Source organism: Cimex lectularius, unplaced genomic scaffold (assembly GCF_000648675.2).
Source record: "Cimex lectularius strain Harlan isolate CLEC.00 unplaced genomic scaffold, Clec_2.1 scaffold125, whole genome shotgun sequence".
Lineage (NCBI taxonomy): Eukaryota > Metazoa > Arthropoda > Insecta > Hemiptera > Cimicidae > Cimex > Cimex lectularius.
In genome coordinates, this window is record NW_019392662.1 from 538,284 (window position 1) to 564,214 (window position 25,931).

Here is a 25,931-nt window from a genome sequence, read left to right on the forward strand (position 1 = left end):
ATATATATATATATATAGGGTCTTTTTAAACAGGTTTAAAACATACTCAACTCACCTTTATCATTTTCTATTGTTCTGCCTACACTCGGGGGTGTTAGATTTTTTTTGAATGGGGCTTCCTTCTAGGTCATTTCAGCCCCCAACTAAGTCTGTATTCTATTTACCTTTTCAAACAGTACATTCATACAAATAAATACATTCATACACATAAATACATCCATACAGTACACTCATTCCGTTTGGTCGGTGGAGCACTTTATATTCCTCCACCGACCTATACTCAAACTAATCTAGATTGGGGTCGATGGAGTACTTTTATAAATATTCCGCCATCGACACACTCATACGCTCTCAACGTTCGAGGGGCGATGATGACTTTATATTTGACCCTCACCCCTCGCTAGTACATGCACTCAGACAAAACATATAGACACACAACACATAAGACATATTATACAATAAAAAAAAAAAATTTCCCTTAAAAAGCGGAACAGGGGACCCAGAACCCCGCTGCAGTGCTCGAGTACCATTTTCAGATTGGATGGCATGCCTACACGCTCCCTGTAGTGAGCCAAGGCATGACATGTTTCCAGAATGTGGGACACATCGAGCAAACTTTCTCTGCATAAGGGGCACCTGCGCGGGCCTTGGCCCAAGAACAGGCGTCCGTGTGTCAACCGCGAACGGTCTATTCTTAATCGCGTAAGGACGATTCCTTGTTTCCGGCTCAGGTTCTAGGGGGGCCATCTACGAATCGTGCTCTTGACGCGCAAAAGCCTCTCGGACGACGCGGCCCACTGACGCTACCATCTTTCTTTTAGCATGTTCTTTACTGCTAGCTTGGCGTCAGAGGGCCTGGTCGCGATGGTCCGGTCTGGAGGGTGGGACGTGCCGCATCGTCCGCACGTTCATTACCCTCCAGCCCGACGTGTCCGGGGATCCAGACAACAACCACCGTTTTTCTGAGGCACTTCAACTCGGCAAATTTTTTCATAAATAGCACGATGAGAGGGTCCACAGAGAACCCTTCTCGAGGGCCCAAACAGCGCTCAGAGAGTCGGTGTATACGAAGAAGGCAGATCCTTCCTCGGTCCTCACCGCGTCGAGAGCGTGCCAGATCGCATACAGTTGTTAGATTTAATAAACGCGTTTCAGATTTGCGCCATCTTCAGATAGTAACTGTTCGTTTCCTTGTCCTCATGTTGTGTAGTTCTGGCGAAGTAAATTTAAAACGTTAGGAAATTCGTTCCACCTTTGAATTTTATCCTTATATAAAAAGGTACGTTTTAATCTTGGCCTCTAAATTTAATCTTTCTTAACGACTATTCTGAGACCTACTTGATCTTCTTGTCGAAGTAATCCTAATGGAAACTGTTATACAATCGCTACCTTAGCTCGCTCCATTAACAATGGTAGAAGACAGTTCGAGGAGAGCGTGAGCGAATATGATTTATGTTCGCTTTCCGTTTGAATTTCATTTGAAAATTATGTTTGCCAGCGCGTTAAACAAGCGGATTAAGATTTATTGTCGACTTGTTTTATTTATAAGACCATATTGACAAACTGCCGGTGCTTGAGAACAATATTTATTAAAATGATGCAAAATATGATTAATTAGAAGTCCTGTTTGTCGTCCTTTCCGGTCTTTTAACCATTTTCCTGATCTAATAGCAATTTAACGAAACCATTGTCATCTTTCATCGTTATCTTGTCACTTTCAATTTGTTAAATTTGAATCAATTTTATTTCTCGAACCCTTGCGCTTTATAAATTTTATTTGAAGAATACGTTTTTGTTGTTTTTTGTTCTACACGATGTTGTTTAGTCTTAAATGGTGACCTCGGACTAAATTTTTCTGGAATTAACCTTAACACGACAAACCTCGCGTAGGCAGGAAGCCGTGGAATGGAGGCGTCAAAAGAATGCATAAACATTTAAATATATCTTTGGGTATGTCGCAACCAATTTATTTTCTCAATGTTTACCCTTTTCTATATTACTTTTCTATAAAAGTTCCTCTGTTTTTCTCGAAAATAAAGACACACAATTGAATTAAATTACTAAACAAATCCTTATTTAAGAGTTAAGAGAATCCGACCTGATTTAATTTATTATTATCACTTTTGAGCCCAAATAGATTTGATTATTACAGTCTTATTGTTGTAATTTAACGATTCTTAAATCTTAACTTTTTACTCGGTCGTTTTGTCGGGAAAGCAAAGTATACACAAGGGTGTTGTTTGTGGTCCCAGGAGATTTTCTTCATAGTACGATTCTGTTCTTATTTTCTACTGATATCTCGTCCTTTGGCTGAGAGTTGCAATTACTTTTTTTTTCCCATCGATTTGTCTTCTGATTCGACGATTATTTTCGCCGATTGGATTAGGCCCGGATCACGTACACGCGTTTCGGGGTTGATTGAAAATGCGATCTCTTTTTAAAAATAAAACAAACGCTAAAGAATTAACGAACGGATAAAGGGCCGGGATGAAAGGATAAAAATTGTGTTTCAACAAATGTCTGTCCCGTATTCGCTGAAAATATAATCGATTTCGTTTCTGGAGCGATGTACGCTTGAAGTATTTTTCCTGCCGAGTATAAAAGGTTTAGCAGCATTAATCAGTCATCTCGAAAGATAAAAATATGATCGATGAGTTTGGGGTGAGCCAGGTTTTTTATTTCTAAAGAAAAATATCAAGTGTATCCAACAAGGAAGTAGACAGTGTACTACAGTTTATTATTAATGTATCTTACGCATGAACAATTTATTAACCGGTCGAAGAATTGTTTCGAGTGGAAACTCTTAGGGTCTCAAGAGATTTTTAACAGATAATAATTTTAATGGGGTTAACCGTTTGAGATGAACCAAATTGGTAAAAAATAAATTGAATTAAGTGTTTTTAATATGGGAAAAGTAAATTTAAATTAATCTAATTGATCGGTTCAGTCGAAAGTTGATTAAATCTCGTTATACTTAGAGAGCGGATTTTATGCGGGAAAAATGAAATCAAATTCTCTAAAAAAGTAAATATTCAAAAGTCAAAATGTGAAAAAACATGCAACCTTCCTGTTTTTATTTTATTTGCAACATTAAAACTTAATTAAACATCTTAAAATCAGAGTGAATTACGAAAAAATACCAATTTTTATGCTAATGTTCAGTAATTCAAAATTGACCAATATTTGTAGGAGAAAATGTGTTTAAGAATGTTCGAAAAAATTATACATTTCAATTTTGTAGTTTGTTCTACGTTTTCGCTCAAACGTCACAAACCTGTCCACCAGTGCACATTTACGACAATATAATACCACCATCGAACCAAGCTTTACTTAGATAGTAGACTTACTAAAGGTATGAACTACTCGGACACCTACTTGGACCAAAATCAAAACTAAGCATACATAACCAACTAACCGCTTACAAAACATTCATCAGACCTATTTGGACCTACGGAATCGAGCTGTGGGGCTCGGCCAAATCATCCAATATGCAACGAATTCAATCTTTTCAATCTAAAGTTCTCCGGCGCATTCTCAATGCTTCCTTCTATGTTACCAATCAAACGATCCATAAAGATCTTAAAATCCCTTTCGTGAAAGATCTTATCCGAACACGCTTCTTCGCTTTCCACTCTAAACTATCCCTCCACCCTAACCCACTAGCTCTAACTCTTTCCTCAACGTCTCACCCTTACAATTCTCCGCGCCGTTTAAAACGACGATGGCCTCGTGACCTTCCACCTAACCCACCGAATTAACTTTAACCCACCCAATTAAATAAAAGAGTTCCAGCACTGGTTGGTTTCTCTGCCTTCTGCCTCCTGGTCTGGCAGGTTATAACTTATTACTGTATAATTGTACAAATAGCAATAAATAAAATAAAATCCTTTAAAAATTTTTTTCTGCCTATCTACCTTGGTTTGGTTTGTCATACGCGGTTTTTGTTTCTCGCCGTCTTTAGTGATGAGTCAGGGTTATAAACGAAGTGAGGCAAGACAGAGAAACCGTAAACCAAATGGTAGACTAAAACTGCGAGGATAGGCAGTCGGTTTTTCGGTGTTCTGAGTGTTGGGACAGTGTTATAAACAGCGACACAACACACCCAGCAGTGGAGTTAGTGTTAAACCCGATCGCACCTGGCAGACTAAAAAAGGGAGGATAGGCAGACGATTTTCTCATTTTCGCCGTCTTCAGTGATGAGGGAAGGTTATAAGCAGGATGAGACACAGCAAATCCAGCAGTGAACATGGCGATAAGCTGAAACGTGTCTGGCAGATTAAAAAAACGAGACTAGTCAAAAGCGAGTCTGATTTTTGCCACCTTGTCAGTTTATAAACAGGGTGAGGCACAAAATGGAAACGATAAAATTACAAAAAAAATTACAATAAATTACATACTTTTATGGCTCGGATATTTCCTATCATTTTGGTTCTCTTATTTTCCTACTAGCTGGCCAAAACATCGACACTAGGTCCTAGTAAAAGTTTGGAAAGAAACAACAAACCGAAGAAGAACCACTATGTAAATTTTATTATATATGAGTACAATGTAATTAAAACATAGCTAATTTTCAATACATTCGTAACATTGTAGAATTGTTGTACACTTAAAATTGTTTTTCGTTACCTTAAAAAAAAAAAACATGGTACGTTCTACTTTTCTCGTTGGGCACTCTCAACACGACACACAAGAATGACACATCTACACAGAAAACAAACACTTTGAGCCCTGATGATGATCTCAATAAAGATCAAAACGTTGGCACTAAAGAAAATGCCGTGGTAGAGTAAATTTTCTAAGGTAAAAGTGGTAGAGTAGCGGCGTATCAAGCCGAAGGTCGTGGGTTCGAATCCCGCTCGTGACACTGACTTTTTTATCTCAACTTAAGACCTTAATTAGTTTTTCTAAAACCTACGTACCTACCAGACCGCATCTAGCGAACTCCAAATAATCATAATCATTGGCTAACGGTCACTAAACACCACACAGTTCTACATACCTTTATTTACCGACCTAAAATAGTAATTTTTATAACTGGAGGTTTAATTCGTCATCCTCAAATTAAAATTAAACGGATTAAATTAAATTGGTTGGCGATTGTGCAATCAATCTTAAATAGTCCAAAATGTACAATTTTGTGTAAAATAATAATGAAACAAGTTTGAGAATTTCATTAGCTCGGTTGGATAGATATTGGATTTGGTAAGCGTTAAACTCAAACAAACAATAACGCGCAAGAACACTGATATCCTGTCTCTAATTATAACAGACCCTTTTGTCAGCAAGACTTAGGATTAAAGTCCTGCTGGTTTAATTTGTTAGGGTTAAACAAACGCCATTTGTTTTGTACGAAAAAAATTCTTTTTTCTCAAATTGTATTAGCAGATGAATAATCCTTAAACGACCCGATAGTATATAATAATTATATCTTTCTTTATTTGCAAACACATACAAAAAACGTTTTCGCAAAATAAAGACTAACATTAAAGACGCCAACCATGATCGGGAGGATCGTCGGTAGAGTCGGATTTACTCTTTATATAATCTAAAGAATATCAAAGTACAAAGATGTGTTGAATTTATAAATAATTAGTGTATTTGATATAATAATGTCACTTAAACAAAACGAATTAAATAACTTCAATTGTTCCGTTAACTAATAAATACAATTAATATAAATTATCCCCATTATATTTAGTGGTCTATTGACCAAATTACTTCTTTCAATTAATTAATCTTTTTATGGTAAGGTTTTGGTTGAAAGGAAAAAGTTAGTGCCACGAGCGGGATTCGAACCCACGACCTTCGGCTAAATACGTCGCTCGGACCAACTCCCTCCCATCTCAACCTGAAAATGGCAAAAAGGAGGGAAAATTCGAAAGGTCGTAGGTTCGTAGATTTCGTGGTACGATTGACCAAATAACTTCTTTCAATTAATTAATCTTTATTTAAGATATGGGTTGAGATAAAAAAGTAAGTTTCACGAGCGGAAATCGAACCCACAACCTTCGGCTTACTACCACTTGAGCTATCGTGACTTCGATCCACTCGGACACAAACTTCCCATCTCAAACGACATTTGAAAAATGGCAAAAAGGAGGGAAAATTCAAAGGTGGGGTTGAGATGGGAAGTTAGTGTCCGTGCGGATCGAATTCAAGATAGCTCAAGTGGTAGAGCAGCGGCGTATTTAGCCGAATGTCGTGGGTTCGAATCCCACTCGTGGCACTAACTTTTTCATTTCAACCAAAACCTTAATAAAAAGATTAATTGATTGAAAAAATATAAATTATATTAACCTCTTTCCATAGGTGCAGGCGTTTTTTCAACAATTGGGCAACACCCAATTAGGGCCATTTAAATATATTTGTTACATTACATTTCTTCTTGTTATACGAGTGTTGAACGAAGTGATTGTTAAATATGTCCGGTATGTCAAATAAAATCAGCCATTTTGTTTTTTCCTTTATGTACTTTACTTTATCAGTTGTTGAAATTGTAAGTATACGTGGTACGCATCGAGCGAAGCAATTTGTGCAACGAAGGAATTCGTCGTCGAGAAAAAAAATTTTATTTGCTGTTTTTGTATCGTCTGTTAAAGTTGGAAATATGATGAGATAGGACAGATGGAGTTTTGTACTCGGGGAATTTTTCCGAAGTCATTAGTGAGACGAGAGAAGGCGTGTAAAAGAATCGGTCCCATCCACTTTGAATATTGATGCGGGAAGAGAGGCGAATGAAGTTATAATCTTATTAATGCATAAAATCATGCTAAAATTTCTCGTTTCTTCCCAGCTCCCCGCAACCTACGAACGTTCTTAACAAGAATTATTATAGTACCAGGCGAAACCGGGTTGTAAATTCGGCCTTTTTGGAGTGCGTCGGGCTTTTATCTGATGATCGTTTTACAACTGATTCGATAATCGGTTTTATTTCCAAAGGGATAGCGTTTTTACGACCTCTTCGCTTATGACTTCATCTCACTCCCAGCAAAGCAATATTTTTATAAATCGATACTTGGTCAAATGACCAAGTTCATTTGTAAGCATACGGTTCAGTTTGCTCCTAAATATTTTATTTTTGGAGACTTCTCTTTGAGGTTTACGGGGTAGGATTTCTCATTATCCTGGTCCACCTATCCTCGCTTTTTAAATCTGTCATCGTTTCGGCTTTTCGCCATCTTATGTGCTTTGTTTGTTGTTATACCTTAACCCGCTTATATCCTTGACTGACTAACGAAATTGAAATATTTAAATGCTTATGGTTAATTTTTAATTAGTTTTTGTTCAAATTTTATATAAGTTTACTGTTTGCATGATCTACTATTTTGCTTTGATTTGAACAAGATTAGTTAAATTTTGAGGATGGTATGTTTGACATTTTATTCAATTGCCGTTTATATATTTATCGTGAAACGAGCATGTGTTGTTTTTGTCGCCGACAATTTTTGATGGATTAAATCTTGAATTTCGATTTGTTCTCTATCGTGATCTTTGGTTTTATTCTTCTTTTTTTTGTTATAATTTGTAATGTTATAACTTATTTGGGTGTTTTGTTGATTTATGTATTCACTAGTCTTTCATGTTGAGTAAGTTTTATGTTCCTAGGTTATAAGTATGTCCATTTTTCGTCCTTGTTGTGCGTCATTTAAGCTTGTCTGCATTGTTGATGGTTTGTGGTGTTTTTGTGTGAGGTGGGGTTCCGTCGTTGTCCCCAAATGACCTTATATATTCTTCATATCTGTCTTTATTTTTCTTCTTGTTTGGCCACTGTATTTTTCTCCTCCTTTACACGTTATTTTACATAAATAAATTTTTGTCCGACGGATTAGTCTTGTTCGGAATTTTCCAATTCGTTTTTGACTGTGTCTAGATTGTAGCTGTTGTTCTGTGCTAGAGCTTTAACCGTACATAGGTAATAATTGTGCTCTTTAATGTTTAGCAGAAATAGTTTTATTCTCTCAGTCGTGTAGTTTTGTGTGCTGCCGTTTTGTGCCTGTACGGTTTAAACCAGCTGCTATGATTTTATATGTGGGACATTAATGTGTGTTGTAGAACACCTATGGAAAATGAAATCAAGGGAAAAGATATTAGAATTTTTTCTGACAGTCAGGCTAGTCTTAGGTCATTACAAAAAGATTTGTCAACATCTAGACTGGTGGAGGAAACTGTAGATCTTATCAATAGAATCTCTTCCAGGTTTGAGAACAAGGTAACCCTTATTTGGATACCAGCACGTAAAGGACACTATGGTAATGAAGAGGCGGATAGCCTGGCCAAAGCAGGCTCTAATACTGCGTTATTATTATAAGCACAGCGAAAGAGAGTATCAATAGCTGGGGCATGAAACAATTCCTTAACGAATGGGATCTGTCCCCCGGACACAGGCAATCGAAGGAGTTTGTGAAGAGATCAAACCAGCAGAATCGAAATGGCTATTCTCTCACTCAAGGAAGGGAATTAGGAGGCTTACAGGTACCCTGACGGGCCACTGCCCACTGAGAAGACACCCTCCGTAATGGGTATTTTACCATATCCCTCTTGCCGTTTGTGAGAATAAAAGAAAAAACGGCAAGGCACTACCTCGCAGAGTGTGATAGGTATGCTAGTTCTAGATTTGAAACTTTTGAAGGAGAGGACATCACCAAATCACTCCCCGAGATTAAATGGTCCAAAATCTTGGGGTTTGTGAACAGGTCCAAGAGGTTTATGCAGGACACGTGAGCCGACCAGGTCCCGGGCCTTTTAGGGATGGGGTACGAGTCTACCCAGGCATTTAACCCCTCGGGTCTTGGTCGTCCACCCTGCATAATATATATATATATATATATGTGTGTTACGTACTCGCTAGACCCATATCTGTTGCAACCCTTCACATTCCTCCCTTATCACACCTTCACGTGTTCACTTCCAAGAAACCCCTCCTTCATTACATCCCCAAGCCTTTGCTAATATTAATATTTTTAATTGAATCCGTCTCGGGCTTTCATCGAGTATAGACCGAAGATTCCCTAATTGGAAGTGGTTATTCCAGTTTTGTATTTGCTTGCTGTGTAATAAATAGTATTCTTTTTTTAGCACGTTAAGTGACATTTTTATTAATATTACTATTATTCGTTTAAAATTTATTTAAAATACTTATGTTTCTTTTATTTTAATAAATTTTTTTATTATGTTTCGATTCCTTTTAAATTTGTTATTTAAATTTTGAATTCTGAAAGCAACTTACAAGTTTACTACTAAGAAGATGAGGATTGTCGTCCGATAATCTCGATGATCTCGATGAACTGTGTTCAATTTTCTGACTGATGAAACAGTAAAGTTCGTATGCCGCGAACCCGAAAATTGTCCTGCCGACTGCGCCAATTATGGTTGTGCGTGTAGTAAACTAGTTTTTAAAAAGAATACTATTTATTACACAGCAAGCAAATACAAAACTGGAATAACCACTTCCAATTAGGGAATCTTCGGTCTATACTCGACGAAAGCCCGAGACGGATTCAATTAAAAATATTAATATTAGCAAAGGCTTGGGGATGTAATGAAGGAGGGGTTTCTNAAACTTAAAATCCTGCATTATTTTCCGGACAACCCAATAATATGTTCTGATATCATTTTCTGAGATATTTTCGAGCAATTGTTTGCCTTCAAAATTTTAATATAATAGTTAAGAGTATACTTTCACTACGAAAATAACGAATTACCTCTTGAACCCGCATTTTAAGATGGCCGGAAGCCGGAAGGAATCTGATTTTGAGCGTGGATAGTTTTACTAAAAATTATTTATTTAGACCACCCTACACATTTTACTTTAATGATGAATTCTCTTCAAATAGATTATCAAAGACTAAATTGGACCTTGTAAATTTTAGTTGTCATGAACCGACTGAGTCAATACGAATATATATAGCAATTCATTACTTGTAATTAATTGCAACGTTTACCGAACCGATAGCGCAATATCTTACAAATAGTATCTACATAAGATATTTCGAGATTGGTCGTGTGAAGCGTTTTGTTTTCCATTTATCACGTAGCACATAAAGCAGTAGATTGTGCTTCTAAAATTCATACAGAGGGCTTAGCCATTGGGCTGTACGGTTGAATTCCAAGTCCTGTAGCTTGAATAGTTTATAGCTTCGCCCAACCCGTGTAGATACAGAATTTACAGAGAAAATCGTAAAATTACCCAACTTTCACGTATCGCATAAAACGACTTTCTTTCGTAAATATCCTTTAAAATTAATCAAAAGAAATTCCGTTTTAACAAACATTTTTTAAATATTTTTTCCTCTTATTGCACTTGAAACTTTTGAAAATCCTGATTGAACTATACTTTATTTATTGTTTTTGAAGTTTAATGCTATCCCATAAATTAAGACAAATTTTTTTATTGGTTGTAAAAATAGTCGCCTGTTTTTCTTCAATTCTCAGCAAGCCTTAACTAATCATGATAAATAAAAAAGTAATTTATTTAATTACTATCCTTGAAAAAACATAAATCACATATTTTTTATTGTAGTGTAGTTATAGGTTAGCTATTGTGAGTTTTTCCACTCAATTAGCTTTTATTATATATATTTTCTTCTTCAAAATTTATGGTATTTCCTGTTTTCATTAAATGTTGACTTTATTGTTATGCTAAGTAGTTTACTAGTATTAGTAATTTTAAATGCTTTGCATACATATTGTATTTACGTTTGTGTCCCGTGAAAAGGCGTCAATAATTCAGAAGGTCTATGTCAAATTGGACTAAAAAGACTTTGTTGTCTAAAGTCTGATTCTTAATTTTATTCGAGAGATTTCACTTTTCAGGTTATTTAAACCTTTCACAACGTATGGAATTCAATAGATTTCGTGGTCCGATTGACCAAATAACATCTTTCTATTAATTAATCTTTATTTAAGGTATTGGTTCAGATATAAAAGTCAGTGTCACGAGCGGGATTCGAACCCACGACCTTCGGCTAGATACGCCGCTGCTCTACCACTTGAGCTATCGTGACTTCGATCCACTCGGACACTAACTTCCCACCTCAACCCAACCTTTCGAATTTTCCATACTTTTTGCCCTTTTTCAAAAAATGAATTGAATTGAAAAATGGCAAAAAGGAGAGAAAATTGGTAGATCAGCGGCGTATTGAGCCGAAGGTCGTGGGTTCGAATCCAAACATAAATGTTATTACGTAAAGTTCTCAGTGTCTCATAAAATGTTAATTCTACTGTAAATTTGATTTCCACCAATCACAAGAGCATTGAATCCCCTAAGAGATTCATTTTTTTATTTTTTTTTACTTTTACCGTTAGCCATCATAATAGAAAATACTACAGTAAAATAAGTCAAGAAACATATCAGACATGCATTCTTCAAAAAGGTGAAAAATTGGACACCTGATTTAATTTTTAGAAGTCATTTTTATGTTTCAATTGCACCACAGTCATTTTTTTAAACGAGGGAACGAGGGGTAGTACGGTGGCCGATGGATTCGAACCCGGGACATGACCTTACAGTGATGAGCGTCTGTCAACGTGTCAACGCCTAAACCTTTGCGGCCACCGGCGCCCCTTCTAAGTGATTTTGTATTTTATTTGCTTAAGGTTACAATAATAAAAATATTTAAAAATGAAATAAATATATTAAGAATTATCGTTATGTGATACGAGTGAATTTATGGATAAACATTGTGAAAGGTTGAAGTAGCCTGAAAATTGGAATATCTGGAATAAAATCGGTCAAACTTTAGACAATAGAGACGTTTTATTACAATTTGACTTCGGAATCAATGACGTCCATTCACGGAACTCCCTGCGTATGTTGTTTATTTATAAACTCCGGCGCTTAATTTACTTTCTCCGGATTTTTCCCATCTAAATTAAAATAATGAAGTTTAATTTCGATTCGATATAAAAAAGCCAAAAGATACCTCAATCGACATTGGTTATTGCTAGATTGGATCAGAATTTTCTCTACACCGTTTTTTCACAACAAAGGATAAGTTATCAAGAATTTCGCCAAGTTTGAATAAGACTCACTTGCCGTTTTGCTACCGAGGGAAAAGAAGCTGAATGTGTGTGTGTGTGTGTGTGTGTGTGTGTGTGTTTAAAAGCCGTGTGTACTTGCTGATTCAGGTGCAGAGGAGCGTGTGTAATTTCAGCTTGACCTTTTGCGTCAAGGCTCAGTTAAAACACCGCCTTTGCTGGATATTGTCGAAACCTTGGAAAAAAAATCGATGGCAGGATATACTAAACTATTGAGGAAATTTATTTGCATATATTAAAGTTTTGTGACTGCCAGCTTTATTTTCTGGTTATTTGATCATTGATCAATATAAAACATCAACATTATGCTATTTACATCTTCAAAATTATTTAATAAATAATTACATAAAAAATAGTATTCGCACCTATAACGCTACTAGCATTGGACCTTCGTTACACATTCACGTCAATAAATACATTCACTCTCAACACACATAGGGACACAAGTTTAAATTAAATCCATCGTTTTAAACATATTGAAATCATCTACTTGGCTATAGATGTTGAACAGGCCTCATTTTGCGTTTATTTTCTTACATGTCAGCTTAGCTTAATTCAAAGTATCTATTTTTATATGTATTGGTCATTTATGTAGTTTTAATTTTCCATGAAGTTGTGAAGGAGAGGACTGCGGTGGCCGAGAGTGGTTAGTGAGCCTGACTCGGATATGCAACGATAGCGGTTCTGGGTTCGAATCCTGGCTTAGCACGTGGAATTTTAATTGGTAATAACGTAAAAGGTGTTTTAAAGGGGTTTGACCCCCTCATCCCCGACAAGCTACGTATTCAGATCTCTCCACCATGACAGGCATTGCTTTACTTATTAAAGTAGAAAAAGTATAAAACTCTAATACGTAATTCACTACTTTCGTGGTCCGCTTGACCAATTAATACATGACAATTAATTAAGGTTTTTAGTTGAGATGAAAAAAAGTTAATGGCACGAGAGGGATTCGAACCCACGACCTTCGGCTAGATACGCGGCGCTGCTCTACCACCTGAGCTATCGTGACCTCGATCCACTCGGACATCAACTCGCCATCTCGACCCCACATTATGAGTTTTCCCTCCTTTTGCCATTTTTCAACTCATAAGGTGGGGTTGAGGTGGGGAGTTGATGTCCGAGTGGATCGAGGTCACGATAGCTCAGGTGGTAGAGCAGCGGCGTATCTAGCCGAAGGTCGTGGGTTCGAATCCCTCTCGTGCTATTAACTTTTTTTTCATCTCAACTAAAAACCTTAATTAATTGTCATCTAATACGTAATATTTACCTATCCATAACATGCCATTTTGATGGTTAATTTTGAATCCTAACGGAAAAGTGTTGAATAAGAACTTGAAAAATTTAAATAGGCAAAGTAAGGGTTTAAATTGATTTATAAAAAATTGAATTAGGTTTGAATACGCTAGAATTTGGTTTAGATGTATACTTCAGTGTGGTATTTCATATAATTTAAGAAATTTTAAGTTTTATCTGGAAAAGGCCGGGTTTGATTCGGTAAAAGTATAAGTTTACATCAGGACGAGAGAAGTTTGTGTAAAAGCGAGGATTGAAGACAATCTTAATAACATCAAAAGTAATGGCCATTTTAATTGTAAATTTCAAAGGCACTGTTATCGACCAAATAAAATAGATCTTTGACATTTCAGATTATCGTAATTATTTGCTCAAATTACGAACAAAAGTGCGGTTGACACTTCGGGCACCTGTTCCTGGGCTAGGTGATAAAAAGGTTACTTGCTATAAGCTTTTCATGCCTTGGCCCTTTACAGAAAGCGCGTTGTCGTGCCCCATGGTTCTCGGTCACATTAGTGGGTTTCTGGGTCCTCTGATCCTCTTTTTTGGAGGGCATGGTTTTTTTTATTGTACGAAGATATGTTTTATGTGTATTGGGATTATGTGTTTTGTTTGAATGCGTTAATCTATTAGTGTGAGTGGTGAGGGGGTGATGGTGAAAATATAGGGTTACCATCGCCCTCCAGCAGTGTGTGTGTGTGTGTGTGTGTGTGTGTGTGTGTGTGTGTGTGTGTGTGTGTGTGTGTGTGTCGTTGGCGGAATATTTATAAAAGAACCCATCGAACCCATCGATCCTAATTTAGATTAGATTATTAATACCGTCTGTAGGTATCGTATCATAGTATAATATCGAGTATTCCAATCAGGATGAGTGCAATGTATTAATGTATTTTTATGAATGAATGCTTTTATTTGTGCGACTGTATTATGGAATTTACTTTGTTTTAGGCTAGATTATAATTCGCATGTATGGGGGCTGAAACGACCTAGATTTTGGCAGCCTCTTTGGGGCCTAATCCCGTTGACTGGAAAGTGACGATTTATAAACAAAAATGTCAAAGAACTGTTATAAATTAATGAATATTTAGTAATCTCCTCCAAAAAGCTTCTAGGATTCACGAATATAATTTTGTTTTACACTATCGACTGTGCTACTACCTAATATTTAGCTATCAAACTTCTTATTTATGAGGTTCTTAAACTTCCTTTTATCTTTATCTTCAAGACAGTTTTTCCCAGACATAAGAGTACTTTATTTAAAAGGTAGGATGGAAGTCAATTTTAATAGCCATATTTCAAAGCTTTTGGCTGCTGGTAAATTCAGAAGGATCGTTCTCGAACGTATTATAAAACGTCCAAATTTTCAGGTTGTTGTAGTTATTCGTTCAAATTATAAACAAAAATGTCAAACGTACCAATATAAATAAACGAAAATTTAGTACTTGCCGTGAAAAAGGTTCATAATTTCATAATATACCATTCACGATTATTTCTACCCCAACTCCACGTACCCAGAAGAGTTGGTACGCGTTTTCATTTGTTATTGATTTAATACCGTTAATCAACAGTTCTATTTACATTATTATTTACGGGATTAGGTGTTTACATCTGTGGTCTGGTGTGCCGTAGGTTTTAGAAAAACATCTTCTTTATCAAGCCAACGTTTCGATCTTTATTGAGATCATCTTCAGCGTTCAACTTGTTTGGTTTCCGTGTAGATGTGTCATTCTTGTGTGTCGTGGTGAAAGTGCTCCACACGACACACAAGAACGACACATCTACACGGAAAACAAACACTTTGAGCCCTGAAGATGATCGCAATAAAGATCGAAACTTATTTAGAAATCGTGAGATGCGGTTTGGTGTGATGTAGGTTTCAGAAAAACATTTTCTTTATCGTGCCAACGTTTCGATCTTTATTGAGATCATCTTCAGGGCCTGGGATTTACAAACATTGTTTACATTTAACAATTACATTTTGGATGTGGAAAAGTGAATTTATACAATGCAAAATATATTTTTTATATTCAATCAAAGTATTTCTACTCACTCAAAGTGTTTGTCTTCTGTGTAATTGTGCCATTCTTGCGTGTCGTGTTGAGAGTGCCAGTGAGATTTTGCTGTTTTATGTTTATATATGTTGGATTTTGAAGGGGTGGGGAAGGAAGTCGGTATAGAAAAGACATTTTTGTATAAGGCGTCGGCTTCTTTGAGGTGAAAAGAGCCGACGAAGGGAAAAAATGTGTTGGTAATGGTTCGGCCAGATTATCCTTTCAGGATTATATAGAAAGGGATAAATAGGAAAAGGAAAGCTAAATTGTTGGAAAATTAGACTATGTGAAAAGTATTTGATGTGTGGAATGTAATGTAATGATATATGTATGTTATCTATATTGAATTTGATTAATGATATTGGCGTAGCTGCGACTGAGTTTACATGTATCTGTTCTGTAATTGATGCTGTGTTTATCTCTGTTGATATAAACCATTTCTAAGAAATTACGTTTATGTTTGTTTTGTTCTGTATGTAATATTTTTGGATTTTTGAAGTCGAAATTGTGTTGGTGTTCAAAATGGTGGGTAGCGAGTGCTGTAGGATTTTGCTTGGGTTTTTTGCAATCATAGATATGTTGCTTTACTCTCTTGTCCAGATATTGGGATGTAAGACCGATGTAAGTTGCCGGACAGTTTAAACAGTTGATCTTGTAGGTTACGTCAGATGTATTTGTTATTGGTGTGGGATCTTTAATTTTGGAGAAAAGTGTTTGAATTGTTTTATAATTTTTGAAAGCTATTTTGAAGTTATCGGACAAGAGAAATGAGTTTAATTTATGTGATAGGCCTTGGATAAATGGTATGGAAATGTATGCTGGTTTGTTTGTTTTCGATAGACTTAATGTAGTATTATTTCTTTCTTATTTTTTCTTTCTAATGGCTTTAACACCCATAATTCGATGTTCCTAACTGAAGATGGCGCAATGTCGAAAGCTGATTGAGTAGAATCAGTACTCACTACTCAGTAGATCAACAGATCCGCGAGTAAAGACGGACTTAATACGACTCAATGCCGGTCCAGCATGAAAACAAATAGAAAAAAACTAGGATCCATGTCAATCGGTACAGCACATTTAAACAATTGTCGATGCAAGTAAATTTCATAGGCACTATTATCTGTCAAATATAAACAAAAATGTCTTACGGGCTGATATAATTAAAAGAATATTAGTTATTCAATCGTAATAAGCTTTGAATATTGTCTACTATTAACCATGTAAGTACTATTGCTGCAATGATTTTAGGTTATTTTTAAATATTTTTATTTTATGTACGAGGTTCTAAAGCTATTATTTGTAACTTCAAGACGTGTTCTGTCAGACAGAACAAGAGTACTTTACGTAAAAGCTAGGATCGAAGTCAATCGTAATAACCACATTTCAACCAATGTCCTTGTAGTAAATTTCAGAAGCACCGTTATTACTCACAACTTCTCCCATTTTGCCAATATTTATGCAACGTTATTTATCATCGGAACGTGGTTTTTACTTCATTAATAACTCGAAGAGGGAGAGTTATTATTGGAAGGAAGGAAATTGAGGCCTAAAACGACCGGACAAGTCATTTCCCAATGAATAACACTACCCAACCCTTCATTATAAATTCTAAAGAGTGAAATCTAAAAATAAATCATATAGAAAACAGTTGGATTTTTATGTCCAAAGATTCAGGGTATGAAGAGAATCTATTGTTTAAAATAGCAATGGACTCACCATGGAAGATTAACCTTAAGAACTCATTTTTAACGATTTAAAAAAAAAATTTAATAGGTTTTTGGGTAGTTTCACGGCTTGTCATCATGATACGGGTAATAATTTTAAAACGGAGGTTAAAAAAATCCATTAACGCGCGGGAACGTTTACAACGCGTCCTAATGACTTTTTCGACGTCCCGGCTCGTAAAGCTTTTACACGGCAACATTATCTAGTCAACTGTTGCAATATTTGAACCAGATATCAGCTCTTCTTGATATTGAATGTCAACGTTGAGGTGTGCGGTAAAGTTGCTTTTGGAGGGGAGGCCCCACCACATGGTTGAGCCAGATCAAGAATATACTTAACGATGAACAGTGTTCGGTTGGGATGTGCTTCCTGCGACATGTGATGGCTGGTTCACCGACATCGGGCAGATCGAACAGTGAGTTAGGCTTGCTAGCTAGTATAAATTCCTTTCTCCCACCCTTTTGTCCCGCGGGATGTTTCATTGGCGTGGTGATTTTAATTTTGACCCGTTTCGACCGAGTGTACTTTCATCTCGGGTTCAAAAATGTTTTGAAATTGGAGCGCCTAATCACCCGGTGGGACCGCCTTCTTTCGGCCACTTGCATTAATTAAACATTACACAAAACACATTCACATTTTGCGAATTTTCTACTAAGTCACATGTGAAATCACGTTTTGCTTTATTCAGACAATCTATGGGTTCTCTATTTTATCTCAACGCTGACCAAATAAGGGTGACAATTTTTGATTTATATCTGGTGTTATTTAGGTGAGCGCCGACCGCAAACGTTATCAAAATATCCGGTTCTCACGTTGATATTTTAAGGCATAACTATCATAGTTGGGGGAAATAATATCAAAATTTAGTGTACTTCCAGACGTCAAGCTCTGACAACTTCATTGGAAAGTGGAGATACTCAGCGTTTCATAAACAGTGAGTTTATCTATTTCAGTTCATATAAAATTAAACAACTTAAAAATAATCTTCCTTAGCATTCAAAAATATGCACAAATAGATAATGTACAATAAACAATAAACTCTTAACCAAGGGTGTTAAGTCAACAGGCGAAAAACATTTCTTTCTTAGGACCAAACCTATTGCCGCTGTTTTGGTCTGTCAGACGCGTTTCGGCTCTTGTACTGTGTAATAAATTACGCTTATTAAAACATTTATTGTGGGTTTGATGGTCATTGGCGGGCCAGAGTGTAAGCAGGTATGGCAAGACATAAACATCCACTGAAGATAGTGAAATGCTGAAAGGCGTCGGGTTGATCCTAACAGCGAGGCTAGACGGACCAGGATGGTAGTAAACGATCAATCTACAAGTTCAATCTTGAAAATGACCTACCATCAAGTTCAGCAAATTCTCACTTTCTGGTTGTTTTGGCTTGTTAGATAGCTTTTTCTCGTTTTGTCTTTATATTCAGTGATTTCAAATTATTTTTTTATAAAATATATTATTAATTTTATAAAAATTAGTTTTAATAGTTAAAAAAAATAATGATCTTGTAAATCATAGATAGGGTAAACCTTTAAAACTTCAACAAAGGCAAATTTTCGTCTAACATTACTCTCCAAAATTAATATTTTTATTAAACTATATCTTAGCAGCCAAAAACAAAACATTAAAAAAGCAAAAATAACATTTTCCCCCATAGGAAGAAAAAAATGGAGGAAGTGTAAAGTATACAATATATGGAAATTTAATATGCTGCATGCTCTAAGCAGGAGATTTTAAAAATAGCAGATAGGACCTTTAAAACTTTATGGTATCGGCGGTAATTGGTCGGTCAAAGTTATAAGCAGGGTGAGTCAAGTGAAGATGACCAAATGGTGAACCGAGTCGGGCAGTTCCAAACGGCGAGAATAAGCGGACCAGGATGATAGTAAACAATCAATCTAAGTGTTGAATTTCGAACGTTCCATTTATATTACATACAAGTATGGCCATAGAAGAATTCTTTAAAATTATATTTCTCTCGTTTTCATCATCATGTTCAGCCTTTTCGCACTATTTTGGTGGGTTAGACTCGTTTTGAAATTTGTTATGGTATTGCTAGTAATTAGCTAGAGTGTCAAGATATAAACATCCACTGAAGATGGCGAAACGTTGAAACGCGTTGGGCATACCAAAACAGCGAGGCTAGGCGGACCAAGATGGCACGAAACGAAATCATGTTGAATCTTGTGATTTTTAATCATAAGACATACAATTTTGGCTTGTAAAAATTTCCATAAATTATATTTCTCTCGTTTCCCATCATCTTCTTCTGCTTATTTCAACAGTTTTGGTGTTTTAGACTTTGTTCGACATTTCGTTATCTCGAGTGAAATTATGTTTAATAAAATATCTACTGAGGAATATCAGTGGTTATTCAAGGTTTCAAGCAGGCTAAGACAGACCCTTTCATGTTATGAAGATGGCGAAATGAGTCTGGAGTGAAACGCGTCTGGAGCCGAAAAGTCGAAAAGTGAGGATAGTTAAATCAGAATGATTGGAAAGGACCAAGCTACATTGTGAATCTTATGATGTCTAATAATAGTACGTTCAACACTGGCATGTAAACAATTTTTCAATCTTTATTTTGGTCGTTTCATCCTGACTGTTTTGTTCTGTCAGACGTATTTAGGCATTTCACCATCTTCTCAAGTGTATAAATTACTTTAAATAAAATATTTGTTGTGAATGATTGGTGAGGGTTGAAAGCAGGGCGATATAAGACAGAAACATCTGCTGAAAATGCGAAATGCAGAAACGCACAAGTGGACCGGGTAGAAAATAAAAGACCAACCTTGATGATGACTGATTATAGTATATACAAATCTGGCACTGTAAACATCTTCTGTAACTGTATTTATCTCTTTTACTATCATCTTGTCAGGTCTATTCTTACAGTTTTCGTTTCTCAGACGCGTTTCGGTTATCTTCGGAGGTGGGTAAAAAATTTGTTTAAAAAAATTGCATATTATGGGTTACGTCGACTGACAAAATAATATACAGACCAATTTCTGTGGATAATCGGACCAAAATATTCGAAACTATAGTACTTCTTAAAGCTGACGAAATCCAAAACATCTAAATCTTTGGCTTGAAATTTTCTAATTGCAGGGATTCGACTGATCCGTTACCACATTTCGCTTTGTTAAATTTACATTTATTAAACTCGAATTGTATTTGAAAGTGAAATTGTTGGTTTGCATTATTTGATTTGATATATATATATATATGATGATGATAATCCAGGTTTGTATTGAAACATACAGGATAGGATGATACCTTGGTCAATAATGATCTTGTCTCGTAAACATAAAGATAAATATTGACAACCCGTTTTCTCTAATTTATTTGCCGAACGCAAATTCCATTTTTACTAAGGCTATTTGAAAGGAAATCAACGAGATTTGAAAATGCGCCAATGGAAATAAGATCAAACTGTAATTTAATTTGACAGCTTTGATGTCGGCATGCTAAAGATAAAGGTCATAAAATACAGGACGATTTGACATCTCGCTACGGTCGAGAGTAATATTGTATTTTACGGTAGTTAATTATGTAAATGATCCTTTCTACTTAAGTACCGTAACATCAACAAACTTCAAACTGAAATCTACTATTATTAATTTACGTTTTGATCAATCTATTTGGACGTTTATGTATTATCAAATTATCGGACTACTAAAGGTATTGTGTCTTTATCTTCTACTTTGAATATATAAATTTACAGCTTTAACAATTAATATAGATTTTAAATAAAAGTATATACAATTTACTGCTGATCTGCCGAAACAGCCCAACATCAAACTTACAACGATACTGCTATTTTACCTCCGAACCCCAAGCCGCCTCCAATAACCCGGATCATCTCATTGAAGAACGGCGTAAAACGTGGAAAATGAAGCTGAACGAGGACAAATGCACTGAAATTACGTTCACGCTAAACAATCTATACGTTAACAATGAAGAATGACCGGCACAAGTAAAATACTTTGACAGTAAACTGATGTTGAATCCTCACACTCAACCATCAAGAACTAAAGAGACGATTTGGACAACCACGAAGACTTACAAGACCGAAATCAGACATGACAGTAAAGAACGAACTAACTGTTCAAAACCTTAGACATATTTCTTCATGGTATGATATAGTATGGTGGCTTATCCTTAGATACTAGGAACGGGGTTTGCGCTCCCCAGGAACTGCAGCCTTCTGGCTTATCGTACCTTTCCAGTTACTTAGTTCAGTGCAATAGACTCAATCCTTCTCCTTAGAAGTATCAGGTCATTGACTGTCGCTGCTACAATTCCATTCACTAAGTTTTTTCGTATGTTAGGTTAAATCTCCATTGAGCTGTTGTTTCTCTGTTGGTGGTTGTTTCCTCCTCCTTATTACTAATCTACAGATGGGATCATCGTTGTATATGCCCATGTTGTGTACATGTTTTCTCAGATACCAGTGACCGGTTAGTAGTCGTACCACTCCTCTGAATTTAGCCCTCTCCAATTGCAGCAGTGATTTTGCCAATCTTGATGAGGGTTGTTTCATCATAAGTTTACTGTGTCTAACGCCGCTAGAGTTTATCCACTTCTCCTTTTGTCTTATTTGGATCCATTCTGCGATGGAGGATTCTACATTTGTTTTTGTTATCCCAAATATAGTTTCGGGGCCTCTTCTGGCCAGTCTGTCTGCTTTCTCGTTACCCAAAATCTCTCTGTGCCCCGGCACCCAAGACATCATCAGGTTGTTGTGTTTCCCAGGTTTTGGAGGTTGTGGATGCATTCACTGACTAATTTTGATGTGATTCTTTTACATGCTCAAGCTTTAATTATTTGTTGCTATTTGAACATACGGAGCTCTGGGGTATCACCATCCAACGAATCCCAGTTTTCGAATCAAAAGTCCTCCGAAGAATTTTCCAAACTACTTACTACGGCTCTAATCTCACTATTCATAATAACTTTAACATTCCTTCGACAAAAAGTTGATCCGCTTCCGCTTTCTCAAGTTTCATTCCAATATTTCAACCCATCGTAACCCTCACCACTTCTTCCCATCTCAAGAACCCTCCACATCGCCTCAAAGAGGATCGTTCCGGGACCTCCTCGTCTGAACCCGATAACAAACTAATTTCTTCTTCCTAATAACACGTGCCCTACGGATGCAGTAGTGTTAGTGTTTTGCCCGGGATTTGATATCATTGGAACAATTTGTAAGGTGTAAACTCATATACAGGATACAATTTATTATTAATATAAAAAAAATAAAATGAAAAAGTGTTTATTAAACATGTGAGGAGATATGAGGCCGTGATAAATAATACTTAAACGGGCTCAAAAAAATGCGTTTTTACCGTAAAATTCCGTGATGTTATAGAAGCAGAAAACTAATTGGGTTCTCCCATTGCCTTGAGATTACGATCAACCCGCTCAGAACCTGGCTATAAAAAATGCTGTTAAATTATCCCAGTTTGTAATTGCCGAGACAATATATTATAGTCCGGTTAAGACAATTTCGAAAGAAACAGTCGTAAAATTAATTATAACTGTTTTAACGAACGGTACTGACTTTAGTAAACTTGTGAACGTCAAGCACATGTTCGGGATTATTTATTATTTGCGTGTATAAGCGTTAGAATTGACATGAGTGTTGCCAGTAATTCATAGATAAGCATCTAAACTGTTTCCAGGATCGTCTTATACTCGAATAAACGCGACAAATGACGGAATTATAAGAAGAAAATCGAGTAAAATAACACCGTAGCTTTTTTATCTGTATAAAGGCCGTGTAAATCTGAAAATCCTCGCTTTGAACCTGCAGAAGAACGTTCCTTATAGTTCCTCTAAATCGATAATGACCTGAACATCCTAAAAGAAAAGTTTGATAAAACTCCGAGAGGTTTAAAGCGACAGGGCGGACCCACTGAATCGTGTAAATCCATTGACTTTTAACCTGAAAGAAACTCCTTTCTTATATATTTCAGCTGCTTTCTCATTTTGCTATATTCAACCCTTTTCTTATTAAAATTCATTTAATTAACCGAAGCAAATTTCTATCGATTTTCAGATTTAAAAAAAAAATGATTTGGTCCTGAAATACGATTATTTTACTTAATCATTTAGTCGATACTTTTTAAAACATCCGTTTTTTTTTAAACGTAAACATACAGATAAACAAAGGCGATGTTAATTGGTGCGTGTAGAGAGAAAGGCAATATTGAGAGGCCTTAGCTATCTATGTGCGTCTCATGCGGTTTACCAAAATTTGCATATTCATACAGGAGAATGTATCTTGTCGAACTGCAAAGCGTTTAATTAAATTTAATTATTAAAAGGACTCGTCCGTTTAAATTGGAACATCTTTTTTATTGTGAATATACAGTAACCCAATCAAGCACCACCATCGGCTGAACTAAGATGAATATACACAAAACACACACACACACACACACACACACACACACACACACACACACACACACACACACACTCATCAAATATGTACAAGGTGCGTTGACCCGAACACGTCTTAGGTTACTTTCTCGGATTAAATAGAATTTTGAATATCAAGAAAGTACGTATTTTAGTTTTTAATATCCAATTAAAAATCAACTTAATAACTTGGGAAAACTTCAAGAAATTCGCTAACGCAACTTCCTAAAGCCCTATAAATTTTACATGACTGGAAAGCGTTTTTCACCTTCAACAATTCCTTTCTTCAAAATTATAATTGATCCAGGAAAACAAATTATAGTAGTTTTTAATGTCATAAATTAACACTGTGAGAGTTGATCTTCTTTCAAATGGGATAATTTTTACTTTGCTTCGAATACCCAAACCCAGTTGCATTAAAGGTTTGATAATAACGTACGTGCAAATATAGCAAGTACAAATCTACTTATATTTGCAATATTTATATTTTTTGTGTTTCTACTTCAAAGCAGTAGTCACTTAAATCAAGAAGGTAGACCACTTTTCGCTCATGCTGGTTCTAATTTGGAACATGGTTGAAAAACGTTATCTTGTAAACACTGTTAACGTTTCTATTTTATTTTTCAAAAGTAGTCGTTGAATTATTTTTATTTTTCTTCAAAGTTCAAATTATTTATTTACTGTCCACATACATGTAAATACATATTTACAAGTTAGATACAAGAGTACCAGTAATAATGCTCACATTTCGACTTAATATATTTTCCTTCGTTCATCTTTGTTTTGTTAACAAAAAGAGACATTTTTGCGTCTTTGACTGTTACATAGGCACTTTTGACAGTGTCTTTCTTAACGAATTCAATTTACCTGTTTATTTTTCTTAATATATTTATTTTCGACGCCTTTAGAGGACTCTCTTTATTTAATTTTGTTTGAAATTCGTTTCCTTTTCTCCTAACCCACGAGCTTAACTTTTTAAATTATTATTTAAAGAAACAAATCTTTGAATATATAATCACGTTTGTATTTCTAATTTTATTAAACCTCTCAACACCCTTCGTAATGCAGTTAAATTCACATATCTCAAATTAGTGAAATTGTTCGACAAAAATCAAATAAAAATTACAAAACATTAAACGTCCATTATATTTAGTGTTCTATTGACCGAATTACTTCTTTCAATTAATTAATACTGTTTTGGTTGAAATGAAAAAGTCATTATCACGAGCGGGATTCGAACCCACGACCTTCGGCTCAATACGCCACTGCTCTAACACTTTGGCTATCGTGACTATTATAAATAGTGAAATCAAGTAATAAATTAGAGATTATGTGTCAAATAATAGAATAAAGTTTGGTAAAAAAAAATTTCTCATTGAAACTATGATGATGACTATGATTACTTTCTGACTATTTTCATTCAAACAAATCCCACTACGCAATATCAGAAATTTCTTTCGAAAAAAAGTTGAAGAGGAAGCACGCAACACCCTATATAATTTACAAATGTTCGTGTCATGACATAAACATTACCGTTGGGTGCGTTTGTTTTAAGTGCAGTGGTTTTTGAGAAAAATGAGCGGGACGTTTTTCGCCGTCCACCCTGTACTTACATCACTCTTACAGAACAAGGGATACAATTAATAATGAAGTTTAGCTATTAAAGAATAATTTAATTAAGTTTTGTTATATTTGTTGTATGTATATGTTTATCAAAATGCGCGATAGACGAACCAAGTGAAATATTTCTGATTGTCTGCGAGGTGTTAAACCTATAATTTGGTCGGTATAGATCATTTTGGTTTTGGCCCCCTCCTCGGTGGGTTGGCCTGTCAGAAGCGTTTCGGCATTTCGCCATCTTCAGTGGCTGGAAAGTTTTATCTTGCCTCACCCTGCATACAACCCTGACTAACAGTACCAATGCCATAATAAATAATTTACCAAACTTAATATTACACTCAACTAAAGATCGGGAAACGCCAAAACGCGTCTGGCGGACCAATTTGGCGAGGATAGCATAACGAGAAAAGAAAAATATTGTACTTAAAATCCACCTTTCCATTTATTCTATTAAATGTTATGTGGTTAAATCCCAAACTTTTCAGCTTAAATCACATTATACAGATTTTTCCCAAAAGAACATTTATTGATAATAATTAACATATATAATAATTAAATATAATAGTTATTATATAAATGTGATGTTTCTCATCTAAACATAATTGTTTGTTATAATCGTTTATTTCGCATTACAAACCCACTTTAACGCAGTACGAAAAACGTCAACAAACCTATTGAAAAACCTCACTTCTTGAAATCAGTGTTGCCCCCAGTGTTACCAAGACCTGGAAGGGGAAAACAGTGCTAATTGTAATAGTAATATATATATATATA

At 35.7% G+C, this 25,931-nt stretch overlaps 1 protein-coding gene across 4 annotated transcripts in view; it reads left to right on the plus strand.

Annotated features, from left to right (window-relative positions):
* LOC106668763 (calcium/calmodulin-dependent 3',5'-cyclic nucleotide phosphodiesterase 1-like) overlaps positions 1–25,931 on the plus strand; it is a 157,339-nt gene that overhangs the window by 27,943 nt on the left and 103,465 nt on the right. The window contains exons 1-2 of one of the 4 annotated variants that reach the window (XM_014397822.2): positions 17,440–17,523; positions 17,878–18,042. The exons of 2 other annotated variants lie outside the window; for them this stretch is intronic. In XM_014397822.2, coding sequence (XP_014253308.1) covers position 18,042 — 1 coding nt within the window. In that variant the 5' untranslated portion in view covers positions 17,440–17,523; positions 17,878–18,041. Of the gene's footprint in view, positions 1–17,421; positions 17,524–17,877; positions 18,043–25,931 lie in introns of those variants that run through there. One more of the 4 variants, XM_014397821.2, reaches the window with a different exon arrangement.